General features: G+C 33.4%; 1 protein-coding gene across 15 annotated transcripts in view; it reads right to left on the bottom strand.

Moving 5' to 3' along the window:
* Nucleotides 1-1370: 1370 nt before the first annotated feature.
* Nucleotides 1371-24408, bottom strand: part of LOC114331300 (amyloid-beta A4 precursor protein-binding family A member 2-like) — a 252334-nt gene continuing 229296 nt past the window's right edge. For 11 of the 15 annotated variants that reach the window (XM_050663253.1, XM_050663246.1, XM_050663244.1 and 8 more), the window contains one exon: nt 1371-23527. In XM_050663253.1, the coding sequence (XP_050519210.1) occupies nt 23456-23527 (72 nt within the window). In that variant the 3' untranslated portion in view covers nt 1371-23455. The remainder of the gene's footprint in view (nt 23528-24408) is intronic. The other 4 variants (XR_007701099.1, XR_007701098.1, XR_007701100.1 and 1 more) reach the window with 4 other exon arrangements.

The following is a 24408-nucleotide window of genomic DNA, read 5'->3' as shown; positions in this document are numbered from 1 at the left end:
ACAGGTACATTGTCATTGTATACAGGGTGTACGAATCAAACTGTTTTTTTCTCAAACGTTGGAAAACCCTGTGGAATGTTCTAGTTTTTATAAAATACTGAAATTAAAACCCAACTATAGCCTCAGGTTTTCTTAACATTCTGTTTTCTGATTCATTCGCATATGTTGGATAACAAAAAAGTTAGGCACCTTAACAACTACCCCTGTTTTTCGTTAATACAGGGTGTTTTTAAATAAGTACGGCAAACTTTAAGGGGTAATTCTGCATAATAAAACAATGACAGTTTGCTTTATAAACGTATGCCCGCAAATGCTTCGTTTCCGATATAGGGGGTGTTGAAATTGTTCTTACAAATTGACGATTTATTTATTGCTCTAAAACGGTTTGTGATATGCAAATGAAATTTGGTAGATTTTAAGAGGTAGTTATTGCGCATTTTTTGGAATACAATTAAGAATTTTATATTCACCATTGGCGTGCATACGGGATATATCTAAAATGTTTATACTCGTATGCACGCCAATGGTGAATATAAAATTCTTAAGTGTGTGCCAAAAAATGCGCAATAACTACCTCTTAAAATCTACCAAATTTCATTTGCATATCACAAACCGTTTTAGAGCAATAAATAAATCGTCAGTTTGTAAGAACAATTTCAACACCCCCTATCTCGGAAACGAAGCATTTGCGGGCATACGTTTATAAAGCAAACTGTCATTATTTTATCATGCAGAATTACCCCTTAAAGTTTGCCGTACTTATTTAAAAACACCCTGTATTGACGAAAAACAGGGGTAGTTGTTAAGGTGCCTAACATTTTTATTATCCAGCATAAGCGAATGAATCAAAAAACAGAATGTTAAGAAAACCTGGGGCTATAGTTGGGTTTTAATTTCAGTATTTTATAAAAGCTGGAACATTCCACAGGGTGTTCCAAAGTTTGAGAAAAAACACAGTTTGATTCGTACACCCTCTATACAATGACAATGTACCTGTCTAGCAACAATACAATTACAGTGATATTGTTTAAGAATAAGGCTATAACATAATAAAAAATTACTTAAATCGGATGTCAGGTTTAGGAAATACAAGTCATTAAAAATAGCCCATTTTTAGGGTGCCCGTTTTTTGTGCCGGTGAGTGTATTTATTAAAATCATTTATAAAAGGTATATAATTTATTAATAAAAGTCCCTTAAAGGGCTACACCATAATTGCAGAACGTTTTCTTCAATTGTGATGTAGCCCTTTAAGCTTTAAGGGACTTTTATTAATAAATGATATATCTTTTATAAAGGATTTTAATAAATATAATTTTTTTTGAAAAAGTAAAAGTATAGTGGTATTAAAAAAGGAAATAAAAAAATGTGTTAGTTTGTAATGATTTAATAATATTTAGTGCACATTACAATATTTTTACCCTTGTCTTTTAAGTTATAGCATCGTTTTTAAATATATACACATTAAAAGTTATTACTAAAAATTATAAACAAATGTGACTACATTTTTCATTTAACACAAAACCAGTTCATATAGATATACAGTTTTAAAACGCTATACTTTGGTTTCTTTTATATAAAAAATATTTTAATAACTGTAAGGTTATTCAAAATGATTCTTCTGCCACACTACTACCTGTTCCATTCGCAATTATCAAAACTGAACATTTAATAAAAGTATAACATATTTAACATTTACAACTAAAAATTCTAAAATATGTTCAGTTTACAAAACAAGTACAAATATACATATATATAAACGATCGATAAAAATTTGCCTAAATAATAACGTATACGAGTAAATTCTATATATACAGTGTATTCCATAAATACGCTTACAAATAAATATAAGGATTATATTTTATATTATACAAGTTGTTAATCTTGACAAAACAGCCTGTTTTACGCGGAACTCCACATTCCAGATTCAAACGTTGAGTTAATTGTAGTTATAATTTACAAATTTTCTATTACTCTTCAATTGACTATATACAGGGTGTTCAACTTTTGTGACAAAGGTGTAGGTATCACATTTTATAATTAGTTACAAATATACAGGGTCTTTCATAACACTGTGTCGCATCATGTATTTTTTAATGCAACACCCTGAATTTTATTTTCAATTTAACATCTGATTCACTTCCTCGTTACAAGAATATAAAATTGTTTTATGTTATACAGTACAGTATTATGGAACACCCTGTATATTTGTAACCAATTTTAAAATGTGAAGCTTATAGATACTTCCTATTTTTATATAACTTTTTTGGTATCTCCTATAATTGCACAAAACTTGATCACCCTGTATATTATGAAAGTGACTCAAGAAACTTTACCAACTATTTTGTTGGGCTTTTTGCTTTTATTTATTCATCGTTCTTCTCTGTGGAATTAAAATTTGAACATTGAAGGATACAACAAGCAAAATTTTAATGTTTTATAAATATACGAGAGTTTTATGAATGAAAGAATGAAGTCTAACGTAGAATTAATAAAGACCAAAAAAATATGAAAAACGCCACAAGTTTGAATACATACAACGCTAGAGTCTGTTACCATTTATACTGTAGAGACGAAAAACTCCAGGGTCAGTGCTAGAAGAAAAAGCTACGAAAATGATATAAAGAGTGTATAGGAAAAATTTAAAATCATTTATAAGAGGTGTGTTAAAAAGGTGACTTTGCAAAATTTTCGAGCTATGTACCTTCGATTTTTTTTCAGATATCTTGGTACACTTGTACTTAAGATATATTGACATTATCAGCCATTTTGTATTTTCAATTTGTTTTTAACATTTATAAGAGTTAGATGTGTTTTGGTGTGCTTGTCGAGTTTGTGCTATTGAATGGACGGATGCCTATCTGACGAATGGACTTTGGTGAAAGAGCACTTTAACTCCCTTATTATTTAACATCTATATAGAGTTCATAATGTGCAGAGTTTTGGATGGTTGCGGAATAAACCTAGGCGGTGTCAAGATATCTAACTTGCGTTTCGCAGACGACACTATCCTTCTAGCCTCTGCTGAAGAAATTTCTAACTTATTCACATAACTCGATGTAGAAAGTGCTAAGTGGACTCATGGTTAACTACAACAAAACAAAAATCATGGATATTGATCGCCAACAACATTATGAAACTATTTGAACTATTGCGGGGTACGAGGTAGTCTTCTCTAAGATATATCTTGGAGATCTAGACTTTAAATAATAACACAGGCAGTTGTGAATCTGAAATTCGAAGACGCATAAAACTAGCTAGATCAGCAATGACTGAATTAAAGGAGTATGACTTGATCGTCACATTACTATGACAAACAAGAAGATACTCTTTTCAACTCTGGTCCTTTCCTGGGCCGGAAATGGACAGTCGATCAATCAGATAGACGACGGATTGACTCTTTTGAAATGTGGACATGGAGACGACTGCTTCGAATTCCATGGAATGCTTGTCGCACGAATATCTCTGTTCTAGGTGAAAATAAACCCAATCAACGTCTCTCTAGTACTGTTTACTCTGAAATATCAAAGTTCTTTGGTCATATGCATCGAAGCTATCACAAAATGGAGCGGTTGGTGGTTGGTGGAAGGCCTCAGAGTCAACGCCAACGCGGCAGACCTCCACAGCAATGGGCAGACTCTTAAAAAACAGTATACGGTGGCAGTACATGTAACAGATGACTGCGACCAGTGGAGAAATATTATTAATCAAACTATCCGAGGTGCTGAAGCTTAATGATGGACCACAATACATCTCTAAAAGGGAGATGGTTTTGCCATGATTGAAGAGATAAATACTGCGTGACTAGGAAAGCTCTAAAAGTGCGTGTCTAAACCAAAGTAGATATTGACGAATAAATAAATTTTTATCACAAAGCACCTTTTTTAACCAACCTCATACTTTCTTGTTCAGATGTAGTATCAGGCACACTGTATATTGTTTTCTTCGGAATCCTCTATAATAGTTTCTATTTTTAATAAGAAATGAACAATATGTATAAATTATATATAAATAGAAAACAAAGATACGAGAAATACACAAAAAGCGTTATCATTTCAAATGTTTAGACAACAGAAGTAATCACATATACTTTATTCAGTTGGAATAAACCACAATTTTAATGAAAAATACGATATATTTGACGTATCTCTTATTACTTTATATTTGAATGAAGCAATTAAAATTAAACTATTAGAAAATTTGTTTTGACTTCCAAGTAATAATTTGTATTTTGGAGTTATATCCGAGGTAGAAATCTTAAGATCAAACATAATGTATTTTCAAATAAAATTGTGGTTTATTGCCTTTAAATAGAGTATAAAATATTGGAATGTCAAAAAAATAGTTTCAACACCATAAAAAGTAATCCTTAATGATATATCGAAGAATTTAATTATACAAAGGACACATATACAGTGAGCACGTAAAGGTTGGAATAAATTCATTTTCTCGAGAATGGACGATTTTGGAAAAAATCCCGAAACAGGTCAATTTTTATTATTAAATTACGACTTTTTGGCATATATATCATACTAGTGACGTCACCCATCTGAGCGTGATGACGTCATCGATTATTTTTTTTAATGAGAATAGGGGTCATATAATAGCTCATTTGAAAGATAATTCAATTCTCTATTCAGTAATATAAACATTAACATAATTATTTATACAGTGTCTAAAAAATTTTTTTTTTATTAAATTTCTTGACATAAAAAGAAGACTATGTAATTTATTTAATTCAAAATACATTTTACTGCTCTCAGAATACCGAAAAAATATTTATTTGAAAAATAATCATGGCTTTTTGCTTAAATTAAATGGTCAAACTGTCACGAGGCTGGTGGGTGGCTGCTTTAATATTGAATTTAAGCAAAAAAACAATATTTATTTGCCAAATAAACATTTTTTACTGTTTTCTAATAGCAGTTAAATGCATTTTGAATTAAATAAATTACACACTTTCTTCTTTTTATGTCAATAAATTTAATTCAAAAAAATTTTTTTTGGACACCCTGTACAAATAATTATGTTAATGTTTTTATTACTGAATAGAGAATTGAATTACCTTTCAAATGAGATATCACACGATCCCTATTTTCGTTTAAAAAATCATCGAAAACGTCATCAGGCCCAGATGGGTGACGTCACTAATATAATATAATATATGCCAAAAAGTCGTACTTTAAAAATAAAAATTGACCTGTTTCAAGATTTTTTTCCAAAATCGTCCATTCTCGAGAAAATGAATTTATTCCAACCTTTACGTGCTCACTGAATAGTGGATAATTAATCTTTTTCTGTCTGGTATAGTGTATCAGAGAATAAATAAATAAAGAAGAGAATAAAGAAAGAATAAAATAGTTAAAGGTTCGCATTGTATAAATATAAAAATAGTTGAAGCTAATCTCTACTCCAATTTATATTTATACTAGAATCACAATAAAGATGCACTGTTTTTTTTTATTTCTAGTGTATCTTTAGTGTGTGTATTTTAGTATAGACAGCAGCGCTGTATCATGTGTATAGTCTCACCAAATGAATACGGACCTACCAAACAACAATATATAAAGAATATTAGTTATATAATCAAATTATAGAGAATTTAAGCATAATTTACTTATTGAACATAAAAAATACCATCGGAATAATTATGTTCAAGAGGCATCTAAAATCTATTAACATGATTGTGGCTTTAATAACTGGGTAAACACTAGAGCTTTGAAAGGTTTGTTAATTTTCTGTGTGCTAAACCCATTATGTAATATTCATACATAAATTTTGACATGTCCATACCGAAGGATTAAGAATGGTTTATGTTACAAGAAAAGTGGATATTTGTTTAACTTGGATGATATGTACATGATTTATTCCTGTCTTTATGGTGGCACAGCAGGTAATAATGTGTCAATTACATTTATTTCAAACTGGTGGTTAGGTATGAAAAATGTATCAGAATAAATATTAGGTGAAATACAGATAATTTATCAAAATAACATTTGTTCATGTCTTTTTTATTGTATGACTTAAAATGAAATATTCTTTCAAGCCAACCAACAGTCTTTGGTATGCTTTTCACATTCACCGAATAAACGAATAAACAACTATAATGCAGTTAGTTCAGTTGGAGCTGTATGGGTATTAGAAATAAGAAGCTACTATTTAGTGTTGGGCTTATAAAGGACGATACTATTTATCCAGATTATTCTTTACACTCACATTTGAAAGAAAAATTAAACAAAGCAAATAATTTAAACAATATATTTCTGTACAATGGTACAGAAACATCTGAAAGCGCGAAGGTCACTTTGGTAGCAAATCAAGGAGAGGGGACCTCAGTTGAACGCGTTTGTGCAGAGTAACCATCCATTTAAAATGCATTGTGCACCAAATCAGTGGTTTTGCGGCAATGGCAGATAAAATCGTTGAATAGTAGTTTATTTAGAATACATTTAATAGTTATTTAACCAACAAGTGTATTAATAAGGGCGATTAACAATTGAGATATTTTAACGCGTGAGCGGATCGAGCGCGTTAATGTTCGAGATTGTTAATCGCCATTTTAATTCACGAGTTCGTTACAAAACTTTTCCGTCGACCGTACTTTTCAGAAATAAAGATATCTTAGTTTAAATTTTTATTTACTTAACGATAAACAACAATTTTTTCAGCTTTCATTAACTTGAAACTACAGCGACAGCGGCTACTTGATTTTAAATTTTTTAGTGGGAATATAAATAGGTATATGTTTGGTTGCCTACACCACAGGTCACTGCCAATCACAGCGTTTAATTAATTTATGCAAGCAATGTATGTTGTGTTGCCTATAATGAAATCGTTCATTAATAGAAAATCATTCATTAATAGGGGTCATTAATCAATGATTTTGAGGGTGTTAAAATTGATCATAAATGGACGGTCGACGGAAATAGTTTTTTAATAAACATGAATAAAGTGCCGTAAAAAAATAATGTACAAGCTCGTGAAATTATACACAATGTTTTAAAATTTAGCAGGAGTAAGCAGAAAGAAAAGTTACTGGGAAACAGGTAACAAATAAAAAATCGAAAAACCTTTGAACCCGATTGATTTGACAACGTCGCGTAACCAAAGTATTCGATCGGTCTGACCTTGTTGGTTCCAGATATTCCTGTCTACTGCCAAAAAGCCTAATCAACTTAACTCATTAAAAAAAGCGCATACCTCTGTGTAACATAAGAAAAAAAGGTTTAACCCTTAGTCTACCGACGGTACTTTTAAGTACATACCAACAAACTCAGGTATCCTTATATCCCAAGTGCTGAAGTAGATTTTTTTAAGAATGTTCCGTTAAATATCATTTATTACTTATCAGCTCATGTTTAATACTTCAAATGTTATTCAAAGCATTTCGTGTTAAATACACAATAACATTTATAGGTACTCTATAGTATGCTTTTGGGTTATTTTAAAAAGTTATGAGCGAAAAAATAAGTCGGACTTGAACGTACCGTCGGGAAGTAACTGTCAAAAAACTCTAAAAGTGATGGCATACTAATGGTTAAAGACGAAGATAGATCAAGCATAAACCAGTATTTAATCTTACTGTACTGTGGTGAATCAAATAGATTAGTATGCATTGAGCAGTCTATTATCACACCTGACAGGCAGTACTGGTATCTTGATTAAATTTCTTTCCTGGGAACACTTAAATCAACTTTAAATTCTGTGTTTTCTTGTCGTAGCACTTTAAATAATCTAAATATAAACTGGTATAAGTGTTGAGAATCAAAGCTAACACTACTAACTCCTAGAAGGGTTATAAAGGATGAAATTCAGTACTATTGTACCAAAATTCTGACATAAATCAACATATCAAGAATTCAAATGAATCAACTAATAATACATATTGGTATAGCGATCATAGTTAAAACGGTAACCAAAAAAGTACGAAATTCAGTAACTAAGAAATAGTACTGCAAAAAAAAGTAAACACACTAACCTAGAACTCTGTTCAACATTTGAAAATTGTTCAAGGTTTTACAACAAATATCCCCATTTTCCATGTAGATCCGATATCAGTTTCTAATCTAATCTTCTATACATGGATTCGTACAGATTTGTTATCCCTGAGTTACTGCTTTAAAGAGAAATAGTTTCAATTCGAATATAATTAAATTATGAAATCATAAGTTTAAAGGATAGTACAGAGAATTGGCAATAGAATTCTATCAAGGCATATAAAAAATTAGTTGATGGTTGTGAAGATACAGTGGAATAGGGTGCAATCCCTTTCACACTGTAAGACTTGAAAATACCAAGTAAATTGTTTGTTGACAATTACTGTCAAACTCAATAAGAAACAGTGAAGACAGTGGAATGGGGTGCAATCCCTTTCACACTGTAACACTTAAAGAGATCAAGTCTTTCGGATGTTATAATTGTATGAAACAACTCAGAGTAACCAAACTAACCCAGAACTTTATCCAACACACCAAATGTCACCACCATCCGTGTAGATCCAATGTCAATTTACAACCCAACCTAATCGGCCATACATGGATACGTACGAATCGGTTATCCCTGCGTTACTGCTTCAAAGATACAAATAGTTTCAATTCGAATATATTTAAATTATAAAATCATAGTAAATTTAAAGGATATAACATAGAATTGGCAATAGAATTCTACCAAGGCCTCTAAAAAATTAGTTGATGGTTGTGAACACACAGTGGAATGGGGTGGAATCCCTTTCACACTGTAAGACTTGAAAATACTAAGTAAATTGTCTGTTGACAATTAACCGTCAAGCTCAATAAGAAACAGTGAAGACAATGGAATGGGGTGCAATCCCTTTCACACTGTAACACTTGAAGAGATCAAGTCTTTCGGATGTTATAATTGTATGAAACAACTCAGAGTAACCAAACTAACCCAGCACATACCAGAACACTAAATGTCACCACTATACATGTAAATCCAATGTCAATTTCCAACCTAATCGGCTATATGTACATCTATTCGTACGGATCGGTTATCCCTGCGTTACTGCTTCAAAGATACAAATAGTTTCGTTTCAAATATAACTAAATTATAAAATCATAGTAAATTTAAAGGATATAACATAGAATTGGCAATAGAATTTTACCAAGGCTTCTAAAAAATTAGTTGATGGTTGTGAAGACACAGTGGAATGGGGTGGAATCCCTTTCACACTGTAAGACTTGAAAATACCAAGTAAATTGTCTGTTGACAATTATCCGTCAAGCTCAATAAGAAACAGTGAAGACAGTGGAATGGGGTGCAATCCCTTTCACACTGTAACACTTAAAGAGATCAAAGTCTTCTGAATAATATTTACAACCCTGAGTCACCGAATTAACCCAAAGCTTTATCCCACACACGAATACCAAATGTCACCATTATCCGTGTAGATCCCATGTCAATTTCTATCCCAACCGATACAACTCATATTAAAAATAATCAAACTGCCAGTGCTAAAAATATTCAATCTAATATTTCTCCAAATCAAAATACCAGTACCAGTAGCAGTAGGGGACTTGACAGGAGGAGAATATCCGTAGATGGTGTCCCCACCATAGCAAAACATTACTGCAGTTACAAAAACTGCAAACAGGCAGCACAAAACGATAAAAAAAGACATGCAGAGTGTCATAGTACTGAGGATTTACATCGAAAAAATCAAAATCATATTATCAATATAAACAGTGACAATATTGGACACTTACATTTGCCAAATAAAAATCAAACTACTACTGCTAATAGTGAGGATAATACGCTTTTAGATTGGAAAAGTCAAATTAAAAATGTTGACAATACTGGACATATTCCTTGGCAAAATCAAAATCAAATAGCGAATAGCAACAGTGAGAGTCTTAAACAGTTTCGTTTGCAAAATACCTGACATTCTTCTTGGCAAAATAAAGCTCCGATTGAACCTATAAGAACTAATAGTCGCTTGGAGCTTATACAAGCTTGTCTCGATGAAGACTGAGGCAAAAGGGCAAACCTAACTCGCTATACATGGATTCGTACGGATCGGTTATCCTTGCGTTACTGCTTCAATGGCACAAATAGTTTCAATTCAAATAAAATATGTATAACTAAATTATAAAATCATGGTAAATTTCTATCAAGGCCTCCAAAAAATTAGTTGATGGTTGTGAACACACAGTGGAATCGGGTGCAATCCCTTTCACACTGTAAGACTTGAAAATACCAAGTAAATTGTCTGTTGACAATTAACTGTCAAACTCAATAAGAGACAGTGAAGACAGTGGAATGGGGTGCAATCCCTTTCACACTGTAACACTTAAAAAAGATCAAGTCTTTTGGATAATACTATAATTTTATGAAACAACCCAGAGTAACTCAACTAACCTAGAACTTTATCCGACACACCAGAACACCAAATGTCACCATTATCCGTGTAGATCCAATGTCAATTTCCAACCAAATCGGCTATACATCTATTCGTACGGATCGGTTATCCCACAGTTACTGGTTCAAAGAGACAAGAAGTTTCAATTCGAATATAATTAAATTATGAAATCATAGTAAATTTAAAGGATATAACATAAAATTGGCAATAGAATTCTATCAAGGCCTCTAAAAAATTAGTTGATGGTTGTGAACACACAGTGGAATGGGGTGGAATCCCTTTCACACTGTAAGACTTGAAAATACCAAGTAAATTTTCTGTTGACAATTAACCGTGAAACTCAATTAAAAACAGTGAAGACAGTGGAATGGGGTGCAATCCATTTCACACCGTAACACTTAAAGAGATCAAGTCTTTCGGATGTTATAATTGCATGAAACAACTCGGAGTAACCAAACTAACCCAGAACTTTATCCGACACACCATAACACTAAATGTCACCACTATCCGTGTAGATCCAATGTCAATTTCCAACCAAATCGGCTATACATATATTCGTACGGATCGGTTATCCCACAGTTACTGCTTCAAAGAGACAAGAAGTTTCAATTCGAATATAATTAAATTATAAAATCATAGTAAATTTAAAGGATATAACATATAATTGGCAATAGAATTCTACCAAGGCCTCTAAAAAAATAGTTTATGGTTGTGAACACACAGTGGAATGGGGTGGAATCCCTTTCACACTGTAAGACTTGAAAATACTAAGTAAATTGTCTGTTGACAATTAACCGACAAGCTCAATAAGAAACAGTGAAGACAATGGAATGGGGTGCAATCCCTTTCACACTGTAACACTTAAAGAGATCAAGTCTTTCGGATGTTCTAATTGTATGAAACAACTCAGAGTAACAAAACTAACCCAGAACACACCAGAACACTAAATGTCACCACTGTACATGTAAATCCAATGTCAATTTCCAACCTAATCGGCTATACATCTATTCGTACGGATCGGTTATCCCTGCTTTATTGCTTCAAAGATACAAATATTTTCGTTTCAAATATAACTAAATTATAAAATCATAGTAAATTTAAAGGATATAACATAGAATTGGCAATAGAATTTTACCAAGGCTTCTAAAAAATTAGTTGATGGTTGTGAAGACACAGTGGAATGGGGTGGAATCCCTTTCACACTGTAAGACTTGAAAATACCAAGTAAATTGTCTGTTGACGATTATCCGCCAAGCTCAATAAGAAACAGTGAAGACAGTGGAATGGGGTGCAATCCCTTTCACACTGTAACACTTACAGAGATCAAAGTCTTCTGAATAATATTTATGAAACAACCCTGAGTCACCGAATTAACCCAAAGCTTTATCCCACACACGAATACCAAATGTCACCATTATCCGTGTAGATCCCATGTCAATTTCTATCCCAACCGATACAACTCATATTAAAAATAATCAAACTGCCAGTGCTAAAAATATTCAATCTAATATTTCTCCAAATCAAAATACCAGTACCAGTAGCAGTAGGGGACTTGACAGGAGGAGAATATCCGTAGATGGTGTCCCCACCACAGCAAACATTACTGCAGTTACAAAAACTGCAAACAGGCAGCAAAAAACGATAAAAAAAGACATGCAGAGTGTCATAGTACTGAGGATTTACATTGAAAAAATCAAAATCATATTATCAATATAAACAGTGACAATATTGGACACTTACATTTGCCAAATCAAAATCAAACTACTACTGCTAATAGTGAGGATAATACGCTTTTAGATTGGAAAAGTCAAATTAAAAATGTTGAAAATACTGGACATATTCCTTGGCAAAATCAAAATCAAATAACGAATAGCAACAGTGAGAGTCTTAAACAGTTTTGTTTGCAAAATACCTAACATTCTTCTTGGCAAAATAAAGCTCCGATTGAACTTATAAGACCTAATAGTCGCTTGGAGCTTATACAAGCTTGTCTCGATGAAGACTGAGGCAAAAGGGCAAACCTAACTCGCTATACATGGATTCGTACGGATCGGTTATCCTTGCGTTACTGCTTCAAAGGCACAAATAGTTTCAATTGAAATAAAATATGTATAACTAAATTATAAAATCATAGTACATTTAAAGGCTAGATCAGAGAATTGGCAATATAATTCTATCAAGGCCTCCAAAAAATTAGTTGATGGTTGTGAACACACAGTGGAATGGGGTGCAATCCCTTTCACACTGTAACACTTAAAAAAGATCAAGTCTTTTGGATAATACTATAATTTTATGAGACAACCCAGAGTAACTCAACTAACCTAGAACTTTATCCGACACACCAGAACACCAAATGTCACCATTATCCGCGTAGATCCAATGTCAATTTCCAACCAAATCGGCTATACATCTATTCGTACGGATCGGTTATCCCACAGTCACTGCTTCAAAGAGACAAGAAGTTTCAATTCGAATATAATTAAATTATGAAATCATAGTAAATTTAAAGGATATAACATAGAATTGGCAATAGAATTCTATCAAGGCCTCTAAAAAATTCGTTGATGGTTGTGAACACACAGTGGAATGGGGTGGAATCCCTTTCACACTGTAAGACTTGAAAATACCAAGTAAATTGTCTGTTGACAATTAACCGTCAAGCTCAATAAGAAAGAGTGAAGACAATGGAATGGGGTGCAATCCCTTTCACACTGTAACACTTCAAGAGATCAAGTCTTTCGGATGTTCTAATTGTATGAGACAACTCAGAATAACCAAACTACCCCGGAACTTTATCCAACAAACCAGAACACTAAATTCACCACTATCCATGTAGATCCAATGTCAATTTCCAACCAAATCGGCTATATATCTATTCGTACGGATCGGTTATCCCACAGTTACTTCTTCAAAGAGACAAGAAGTTTCAATTCGAATATAACTAAATTATAAAATCATAGTAAATTTAAAGGATATAACATAGAATTGGCAATAGAATTCTACCAAGGCCTCTAAAAGATTAGTTGATGGTTGTGAAGACACAGTGGAATGGGGTGCAATCCCTTTCACACTGTAAGACTTGAAAATACCAAGTAAATTGTTTGTTGACAATTACTGTCAAACTCAATAAGAAACAGTGAAGACAGTGGAATGGGGTGCAATCCCTTTCACACTGTAACACTTAAAGAGATCAAGTCTTTCGGATGTTATAATTGTATGAAACAACTCAGAGTAACCAAACTAACCCAGAACTTTATCCAACACATCAGAACACCAAATGTCACCACTATCCGTGTAGATTCAATGTCAATTTACAACCCAACCTAATCGGCCATACATGGATACGTACGGATCGGTTATCCCTGAGTTACTGCTTCAAAGATACAAATAGTTTCGTTTCAAATATAACTAAATTATAAAATCATAGTAAATTTAAAGGATATAACATATAATTGGCAATATAATTCTACCAAGGCCTCTAAAAAAATAGTTTATGGTTGTGAACACACAGTGGAATGGGGTGGAATCCCTTTCACACTGTAAGACTTGAAAATACCAAGTAAATTGTCTGTTGACAATTATCCGTCAAGCTCAATAAGAAACAGTGAAGACAGTGGAATGGGGTGCAATCCCTTTCACACTGTAACACTTAAAGAGATCAAAGTCTTCTGAATAATATTTATGAAACAACCCAGAGTCACCGAATTAACCCAAAGCTTTATCCCACACACGAATACCAAATGTCACCATTATCCGTGTAGATCCCATGTCAATTTCTATTCCAACCGATACAACTCATATTAAAAATAATCAAACTGCCAGTGCTAAAAATATTCAATCTAATATTTCTCCAAATCAAAATACGAGTACCAGTAGCAGTAGGGGACTTGACAGGAGGAGAATATCCGTAGATGGTGTCCCCACCATAGCAAAACATTACTGCAGTTACAAAAACTGCAAACAGGCAGCACAAAACGATAAAAAAAGACATGCAGAGTGTCATAGTACCGAGGATTTACATCGAAAAAATCAAAATCATATTATCAATATAAACAGTGACAATATTGGACACTTACATTTGCCAAATCAAAATCAAACTACTACTGCTAATATTGAGGATAATACGCTTTTAGATTGGAAAAGTCAAATTAAAAATGTTGACAATACTGGACATATTCCTTGGCAAAATCAAAATCAAATAGCGAATAGCAACAGTGAGAGTCTTAAACAGTTTCGTTTGCAAAATACCCGACATTCTTCTTGGCAAAATAAAGCTCCGATTGAACCTATAAGACCTAATAGTCGCTTGGAGCTTATACAAGCTTGTCTCGATGAAGACTGAGGCAAAAGGGCAAACCTAACTCGCTATACATGGATTCGTACGGATCGGTTATCTTTGCGTTACTGCTTCAATGGCACAAATAGTTACAATTCAAATAAAATATGTATAACTAAATTATAAAATCATAGTAAATTTAAAGGATAGAACAGAGAATTGGCAATATAATTCTATCAAGGCCTCCAAAAAATTAGTTGATATTTGTGAACACACAGTGGAATAGGGTGCAATCCCTTTCACACTGTAAGACTTGAAAATACCAAGAAAATTGTCTATTGACAATTAACTGTCAAACTCAATAAGAGACAGTGAAGACAGTGGAATGGGGTGCAATCCCTTTCACACTGTAACACTTAAAAAAGATCAAGTCTTTTGGATAATACTATAATTTTATGAAGCAACCCAGAGTAACTCAACTAACCTAAAACTTTATCCGACACACCAGAACACGAAATGTCACCATTATCCGTGTAGATCCAATGTCAATTTCCAACCCAACCTAATCGGCTATACATGGATACGGACGGATCAGTTATCCCTGAGTTACTTCTTCAAAAACAGAAAGCGTATATTCCTTTAAAAACAAGAACTTGAATATGTCTACTCACTTCAGACAAGGGAGAATATACACTAACTCCATGTGAGATTCTAGTGCCACACATGCAATCTGTGTTTGCCATTGTTCAGCATGCCCTTAAATCTCGTAGAATAAGGAAGAAGGCAACTAACCCAGAACTTTATCTAACAAACCAGAACACTAAATGTCACCACTATCCATGTAGATCCAATGTCAATTTCCAACCAAATCGGCTATACATCTATTCGTACGGATCGGTTATCCCACAGTTACTGCTTCAAAGAGACAAGAAGTTTCAATTCGAATATAATTAAATTATGAAATCATAGTATATTTAAAGGATAGAACAGAGAATTGGCAATAGAATTCTATCAAGGCCTCTAAAAAATTAGTTGATGGTTGTGAACACACAGTGGAATGGGGTGCAATCCCTTTCACACTGTAAGACTTGAAAATACCAAGTAAATTGTTTGTTGACAATTACTGTCAAACTCAATAAGAAACAGTGAAGACAGTGGAATGGGGTGTAATCCCTTTCACACTGTAACACTTAAAAAGAATTTTGGTATTTTGAATAATGCTATAATTTTATGAATCAACTCAGAGTAACCAAACAAACCCAGAACTTTATCCAACACACCAGAATAACAAATGTCACCATTATCCGTGTAGATCCCATGTCAATTTCCATCCCAACCGATACAATTAATATTAAAAATTATCAAACTGCCAGTGCTAAAAATATTCAATCTAATATTTCTCCAAATCAAAATACCAGTACCAGTAGCAGTAGGGGACTTGACAGGAGGAGAATATCCGTAGATGGTGTCCCCAACATTGCAAACATTACTGCAGTTACAAAAACTGCAAACAGGCAGCACAAAACGATAAAAAAGACATGCAGAGTGTCATAGTACTGAGGATTTACATCGAAAAAATCAAAATCTTATTATCAATATAAACAGTCACAATATTGGACACTTACATTTGCCAAATCAAAATCAAACCACTACTGCTAATAGTGAGGATAATACGCTTTTAGACTGGAAAAGTCAAATTAAAAATGTTAACAATACTGGACATATTCCTTGGCAAAATCAAAATCAAATAACGAATAGCAACAGTGAGAGTCTTAAACAGTTTCGTTGGCAAAATACCTGACATTCTTCTTGGCAAAATAAAGCTCCGATTGAACCTATAAGACCTAATAGTCGCTTGGAGCTTATACAAGCTTGTCTCGATGAAGACTGAGGCAAAAGGGCAAACCTAACTCGCTATACATGGATTCGTACGGATCGGTTATCCTTGCGTTACTGCTTCAAAGGCACAAATAGTTTCAATTCAAATAAAATATGTATAACTAAATTATAAAATCATAGTAAATTTAAAGGCTAGATCAGAGAATTGGCAATATAATTCTATCAAGGCCTCCAAAAATTTAGTTGATGGTTGTGAACACACAGTGGAGTCGAAGGTGCAATCCCTTTCACATTGTAAGACTTGAAAATACCATGTAAATTGTCTGTTGACAATTAACTGTCAAACTCAATAAGAGACAGTGAAGACAGTGGAATGGGGTGAAATCCCTTTCACACTGTAACACTTAAAAAAGATTAAGTCTTTTGGATAATACTATAATTTTATGAGACAACCCAGAGTAACTCAACTAACCTAGAGCTTTATCCGACACACCAGAATCACCATTATCCGTGTAGATCCAATGTCAATTTCCAACCAAATCGGCTATACATCTATTCGTACGGATCGGTTATCCCACAGTTACTGCTTCAAAGAGACAAGAAGTTTCAATTCGAATATAATTAAATTATGAAATCATAGTAAATAAAGGATATAACATAGGATGTTTAAAGGATATAACATAGAATTGGCAATAGAATTCTATCAAGGCCTCTAAAAAATTCGTTGATGGTTGTCAACACACAGTGGAATGGGGTGGAATCCCTTTCACACTGTAAGACTTGAAAATACCAAGTAAATTGTTTGTTGACAATTACTGTCAAACTCAATAAGAAACAGTGAAGACAGTGGAATGGGGTGCAATCCCTTTCACACTGTAACACTTAAAGAGATCAAGTCTTTCGGATGTTATAATTGTATGAAACAACTCAGAGTAACCAAACTAACCCAGAACTTTATCCAACAAACCAGAACACTAAATGTCACCACTATCCGTGTAGATCCAATGTCAATTTCCAACCAAATCGGCTATACATCTATTCGTACGGATCGGTTATCCCACAGTTACTGTTTCAAAGAGACAAGAAGTTTCAATTCGAATATAATTAAATTATAATTTCATAGTAAATTTAAAGCATAGAACATAGAATTGGCAATAGAATTCTACCAAGGCCTCTAAAAAATTAGTTGATGGTTGTGAAGACACAGTGGAATGGGGTGCACTCCCTTTCACACTGTAAGACTTGAAAATACCAAGTAAATTGTTTGTTGACAATTACTGTCAAACTCAATAAGAAACAGTGAAGACAGTGGAATGGGGTGCAATCCCTTTCACACTGTAACACTTAAAGAGATCAAGTCTTTCGGATGTTATAATTGTATGAAACAACTCAGAGTAACCAAACTAACCCAGAACTTTATCCAACAAACCAGAACACTAAATGTCACCACTATCCGTGTAGATCCAATGTCAATTTCCAACCAAATCGGCTATACATCTATTCGTACGGATCGGTTATCCCACAGTTACTGTTTCAAAGAGACAAGAAGTTTCAATTCGAATATAATTAAATTATAATTTCATAGTAAATTTAAAGGATAGAACATAGAATTGGCAATAGAATTCTATCAAGGCCTCTAAAAAATTCGTTGATGGTTGTCAACACACAGTGGAATGGGGTGGAATCCCTTTCACACTGTAAGACTTGAAAATACCAAGTAAATTGTTTGTTGACAATTACTGTCAAACTCAATAAGAAACAGTGAAGACAGTGGAATGGGGTGCAATCCCTTTCACACTGTAACACTTAAAGAGATCAAGTCTTTCGGATGTTATAATTGTATGAAACAACTCAGAGTAACCAAACTAACCCAGAACTTTATCCAACACATCAGAACACCAAATGTCACCACTATCCGTGTAGATTCAATGTCAATTTACAACCCAACCTAATCGGCCATACATGGATACGCACGGATCGGTTATCCCTGAGTTACTGCTTCAAAGATACAAATAGTTTCGTTTCAAATATAACTAAATTATAAAATCACAGTAAATTTAAAGGATATAACATATAATTGGCAATATAATTCTACCAAGGCCTCTAAAAAAATAGTTTATGGTTGTGAACACACAGTGGAATGGGGTGGAATCCCTTTCACACTGTAAGACTTGAAAATACAAAGTGAATTGTCTGTTGACAATTAACCGTCAAGCTCAATAAGAAACAGTGAAGACAATGGAATGGGGTGCAATCCCTTTCACACTGTAACACTTGAAGAGATCAAGTCTTTCGGATGTTCTAATTGTATGAAACAACTCAGAATAACCAAACTACCCCGGAACTTTATCCAACAAACCAGAACACTAAATGTCACCACTATCCATGTAGATCCAATGTCAATTTCCAACCAAATCGGCTATAAATCTATTCGTACGGATCGGTTATCCCACAGTTACTGTTTCAAAGAGACAAGAAGTTTCAATTCGAATATATTTAAATTATAAAATCATAGTAAATTTAAAGGATATAACATAGAATTGGCAATAGAATTCTACCAAGGCCTCTAAAAAATTAGTTAATGGTTGTGAAGACACAGTGGAATGGGGTGCAATCCCTTTCACACTGTAAGATTTGAAAATACCAAGTAAATTGTTTGTTGACAATTACTGTCAAACTTAATAAGAGACAGTGAAGACAGTGGAATGGGGTGCAATCCCTTTCACACTGTAACACTTAATGAGATCAAGTCTTTCGGATGTTATAATTGTATGAAACAACTTTGAGTAACCAAACTAACCCAGAACTTTATCCAACACACCAGAACACCAAATGTCACCACTATCCGTGTAGATCCAATGTCAATTTCCAACCCAACCTAATCGGCTATACATGGATACGTACGGATCAGTTATCCCTGAGTTACTTCTTCAAAGGCAGAAAGCGTATATTCCTTTAGAAACAAGAACTTGAATATGTCTACTCACTTCAAACATGAGAGAATATACACTAACTCCATGCAATATCTGCTCAGCATGCCCTTGAATCTCGTAGAATAAGGAAGAAGGCAACTAACCCAGAACTTTATCTAACAAACCAGAACACTAAATGTCACCACTATCCATGTAGATCCAATGTCAATTTCCAACCAAATCGGCTATACATCTATTCGTACGGATCAGTTATCCCACAGTTACTGCTTCAAAGAGACAAGTAGTTTCAATTCGAATATAATTAAATTATGAAATCATAGTAAATTTAAAGGATAGAACACAGAATTAGCAATAGAATTCTATCAAGGCCTCTAAAAAATTAGTTGATTGTTGTAAACACACAGTGGAATGGGGTGCAATCCCTTTCACACTGTAAGACTTGAAAATACCAAGTAAATTGTTTGTTGACAATTACTGTCAAACTCAATAAGAAACAGTGAAGACAGTGGAATGGGGTGCAATTCCTTTCACACTGTAACACTTAAAGAGATCAAGTCTTCTGGATAATGTTTATGAAACAACCCAGAGTAACCAAACAAACCAAGAACTTTATCCAACACACCAGTACACCAAATATCATCATTATCCATATAGATCCAATGTCAATTTCCAACCTAATTCGTTGTTGGTGGTTCTGCTCCGATTCAACCTATGAGACCTAATAGTCGCTTGGAACTAAAAATTAGGGTTATGAACACACAGTGGAATGGGGTACAATTCCTTTCACATTGTAAGACTGAAAATACCAAGTAAATTGAAATCCCTTTCACACTGCAAAACTTGAAGATATCAGTTAGATGTGAGGGGAAAAGAAGAAACAAAGGTTATTTGTTATGTTAAATCAAGGAGTGACAAATTACACTAAGATGGTCATTTCGCCTATTACTGTAAATTGTATTGACGTTAAGTAGTCGAGACACAGTAATAAAAAAAAATGTAATATATTAGAGTGGTATTATTGATTTTGTAACTTTTTGTGAAGATAAATAGTTGGTAGTGTTGTTTTTATTAATGTAAAATATCTTTTAGAAGAATGTTTCAACCTTTTTACCTGCATTATTTTTATCCAGAAAAAGGAATCAAAGAAGACAATCTAGGAAGAAATATGTCCCATGGCTTTCTAAGAGTTATGCTTTTTCCTCTTCCTCGTAGGACAACAAACAATAATGTTTAGTGTTCCATTAGTATTCAGAGGTCGCGCTCTCTAATACAATATTTATAATAGTATAGCTTTACTCATTCTATTAGAAAACATTTATTTTGATTGAACACTAGATAAATAGTACCTTCATCTGTAATTTTATAGAACAAAAGTGTTTTCTTGGAAAAATCATAACATTCATACACAACTTTCAACCTAAAATGATTTGACTTTAGTTTGTAGCAAAGTTCAGTTCATTTTATCTAGTGAGCTACATGTTTCATTCGAAAAATAAAATATGAATTAGACAAACTGCTTTATTTTTAATTCACAACGCTTATTTTGAGCAAACTGTGTTTGAAAGAGTGTATGAACGTTAAATAGGACCTAAGCGTATTGGAAAGTATTTCTGTAGAGCTGAGGCGCTTCACGATTTTCCTAAGTCCTAAATTCAATCAACGCCCGACAATGTCAACCGTATTAATTGCTATAATTTAATGGGAATAACTCACAATTTTAATTAAAAATATATTGCATAACTTTTACATCGAAGGCAAAACTCCTGTTGTAATTGGTATAATTTTAATTAGGAATTAAAATTTAAAAAATCCAGTGATTACGTAAGTGTTCAGAACAAACGTTTTCAGACCTATCAGTCCACCTTCAGTGAACCGACAAAGAAGGAAGTCTTCTTCTTGATGTGCCTATCCGTGACGAATGTTGGCGATCATCATGGCAATCTTTATCTTCACAGATGTTGTGTTGAACTAGGTTCTGAGGTTATTTAACCTCGATGTTCTTCTTCCTGGACCTCGTTTTCCAAATATTTTCCTTGCAGGATGGCTTGTAAGAGGGCATGGGATTTTAAGAATTCTCCCATATAGCCACATCTCAAATGCTTCCAATTTTCGGCACATATCTTCGTTCAAGGTCCATGATTCAACACCATAAAAAAGGACAGAGAAGACGTAGCATCTCAGCATTCTTACTTTTATACCAAGAGAAAGATTGTGGCTCTTGAAAAAGGGCCCCATACGGTTGAAGGTTGATCTAGCCTTTCCGATGCGCTCTTTTATCTCTTGGTTATTGGTCCAATCTTCATTTATTATGGTGCCGAGGTAGTTGTAGTGCCTCACTCTTTCTACAGGGGTTTGGTTGATGTAGAGGTGACCTTCTGTTATCTTTTTCTTGATCATAAGCTTTGTCTTCTTTACGTTTATATTGGAAGTAATTGGAAAGAAGGAAGTAATCCCACTTAATTAAATTTGAAAAATATGGGTGAAATTTCGACTGTTAGAAAAAGAAAATGTGGTTATGATTACTTACTTTTTTATTTGCTAAATAGCCCCAAAACCAAACAGTGGACTTAGACTTCACAAAGTCAAGGTTATTTAAGACAACACAACCTAGTGTAATATATAATAACGAAGAAAAGGTCAAATATATATGAATATAGTCCAGAAATTGTCGAAATTGTCATTAACGAATAGACATAGAGGAAAAAAAAATTCGTCCCATTCGACAAAGGCATAAAACCCAAAGTGTCAATTATTGAATTCTCCAGAGACTAGGGATGGGAAAATCCTACCGGTTATAACCTAAAACCAGTTTTTTCCTATGCAATAATCGGTTTTTTCGGTTGTTTTTTTTTTGTGCCGGTTATAACCGGTTTTTCCTATTAAAGTAATAACCGGTTAAAACCCGGATAAGTGGAAAAAAGACCGAATTCAGAGAAAAAATGGGTAAATTTTTCACCACCCGCGCTTAAATGAGAAATTTTAAGCTGACTGAAACCGATTTTACATCACTGATGACTGATTTCTATACTGATATGGACTGATATCGATTCGAATGGAGTAACGTAAACTAAAGCGCAATGTAAATGTAACCTACTGTGTATTGACTATGGCTAAAAAAACCAAACACCGGGTTTTGGAGTAACCGGTTTTTTTGACCGGTTAAACCGTAGATAAAAAAAAACGGTATAACCGAAAACCGGTGTTTTGTCAACAACCGCCATCCCTACCAGAGACATCATGAAAATGTCAAATATGACCTATATTTAAATAAAATTGTGGTTTATTCCCATTAAGTAAATATAGTAGTTAATATAAAAATGTCACAAGAAAATAGTTTCAGAATCATAAAAAGGAAATCAATTAATCAACTACAAATATATTGATAGTTTAAGTATAACAAAAATTGTAATTTCAGAAGCGTTGGGCAGAAAAATATACCGTAGTGTAAATAATGTTGATATTGATACGGAATTACTCAAGTATGTTTTCTCTATGGGTGGTAAATACACTTAAAATTACATTGATGAGCTACTAGCTAATACTTTCAATCGAATTTAAGGATAAAAAACATGTTGGCAATATTACATGGAAATATTTAATTACACATTTATTTTATGAATTTTATATATTATTTTGATTTAATTATGTTCAAGATACCATTATTAATAAAATATTAATAGGTAAAATAATTTGTTACCCATGAAATATGGCTCGTTGATTCGTGAAACGCCCGAGCAATTTACAACGTCAACAATAAGTCTACGACAATATGATTTTTCATTTGATTTAGCTTAAAAGATGGAACTAATACGCGACAAAGCGGAGATATGGTCTATCACGAAAGCTCAGCGCAAAAAGATTTGTGCAGAGCGCAGTTCTTTGCTTGTATTGTCTTCAGTCTGTTGAACTTATTCTAAAAATAAAAAATATATTGATCTGCGATTCAAGCACGATCAAAATCAAAACAATTCCCAAGGACAGTTCAATATCAACTACAAGTAGGCACTTTCGAACCTCGGTTAATATCAACTTAAATGTAGACAGGATTTTCTTGTCCAGTAAGCAAACGAAACATGGAAGTCGGCATTGTTTTCATGAGAATCTACAAAATAATTAAGTGTTAATAAACTATGCGTCAGAGAAAACGGGCCACCCACAAAATTTGAAAATTTTATACTTTTTTATATAATTCTCCATTTTTTAAATTTATTTTATGGTAATTGTAGTAAACTGTTAAACTAGGTATAAAAATATCAAAAAGGTGACGGTTAGGAAAATATTTCACCAACGCATCTCAGTTTACCCATCTGAATCGTCATCACTGTGTACTCTAATAGCGAGTATAGTGTATACAGTTAGACGCTTAGGAAAATATTCCACCAACACATACCCATCTGAATCGTCATCAGTGTATTGGTCTAAGAGCTAGCAACGTTTTCGATAAATCATTTTAAGACGGCTGATTCTTTCATATATTGTTCCCTATGCTTCCTCGAACACCGTACCGGCCATCTGGCTGCTGATACAGGTTGCGTTCATTACTGCGCAGCACACCTGTACAGGTAAACACAAAATCAGGGTGATTGATTAGTGTGAAAAAGCTTAGTAGATCCGCTATAGTAATAGATAGCAATAAAAGTTAATAACAAAAATTGTAGTTAACTTTGAGCTTCACATTACAAAATTAGTTAGAATGTTACAGGGTGTTCGATAACATAGTGGCAGACCAAACTTTTGTTTTTTAAATGGAACACCCCATATTTTATTTTATATTCGAAATCTCCTTAACTTCCGCATCACAAAAATATAAAGGTTTGTTGTTATACAGGGTATTTACAAAGTTATAACCAATGTTCTATGAAAATCGTAATAAGTTCAGCCCCCTGTGTAAATAAAAATAAGCACAACAGCAATGGTTTATTGGTGCTATATTTTTTGTTAATTGTCAAAATTTATAAAAACGGTTGATATTGCTAATTTTCT

The sequence above is a fragment of the Diabrotica virgifera genome, chromosome 10 (assembly GCF_917563875.1).
Source record: "Diabrotica virgifera virgifera chromosome 10, PGI_DIABVI_V3a".
Taxonomy (NCBI): Eukaryota; Metazoa; Arthropoda; class Insecta; order Coleoptera; family Chrysomelidae; genus Diabrotica; species Diabrotica virgifera.
This window is presented reverse-complemented; position numbering and strand designations above follow the sequence as displayed.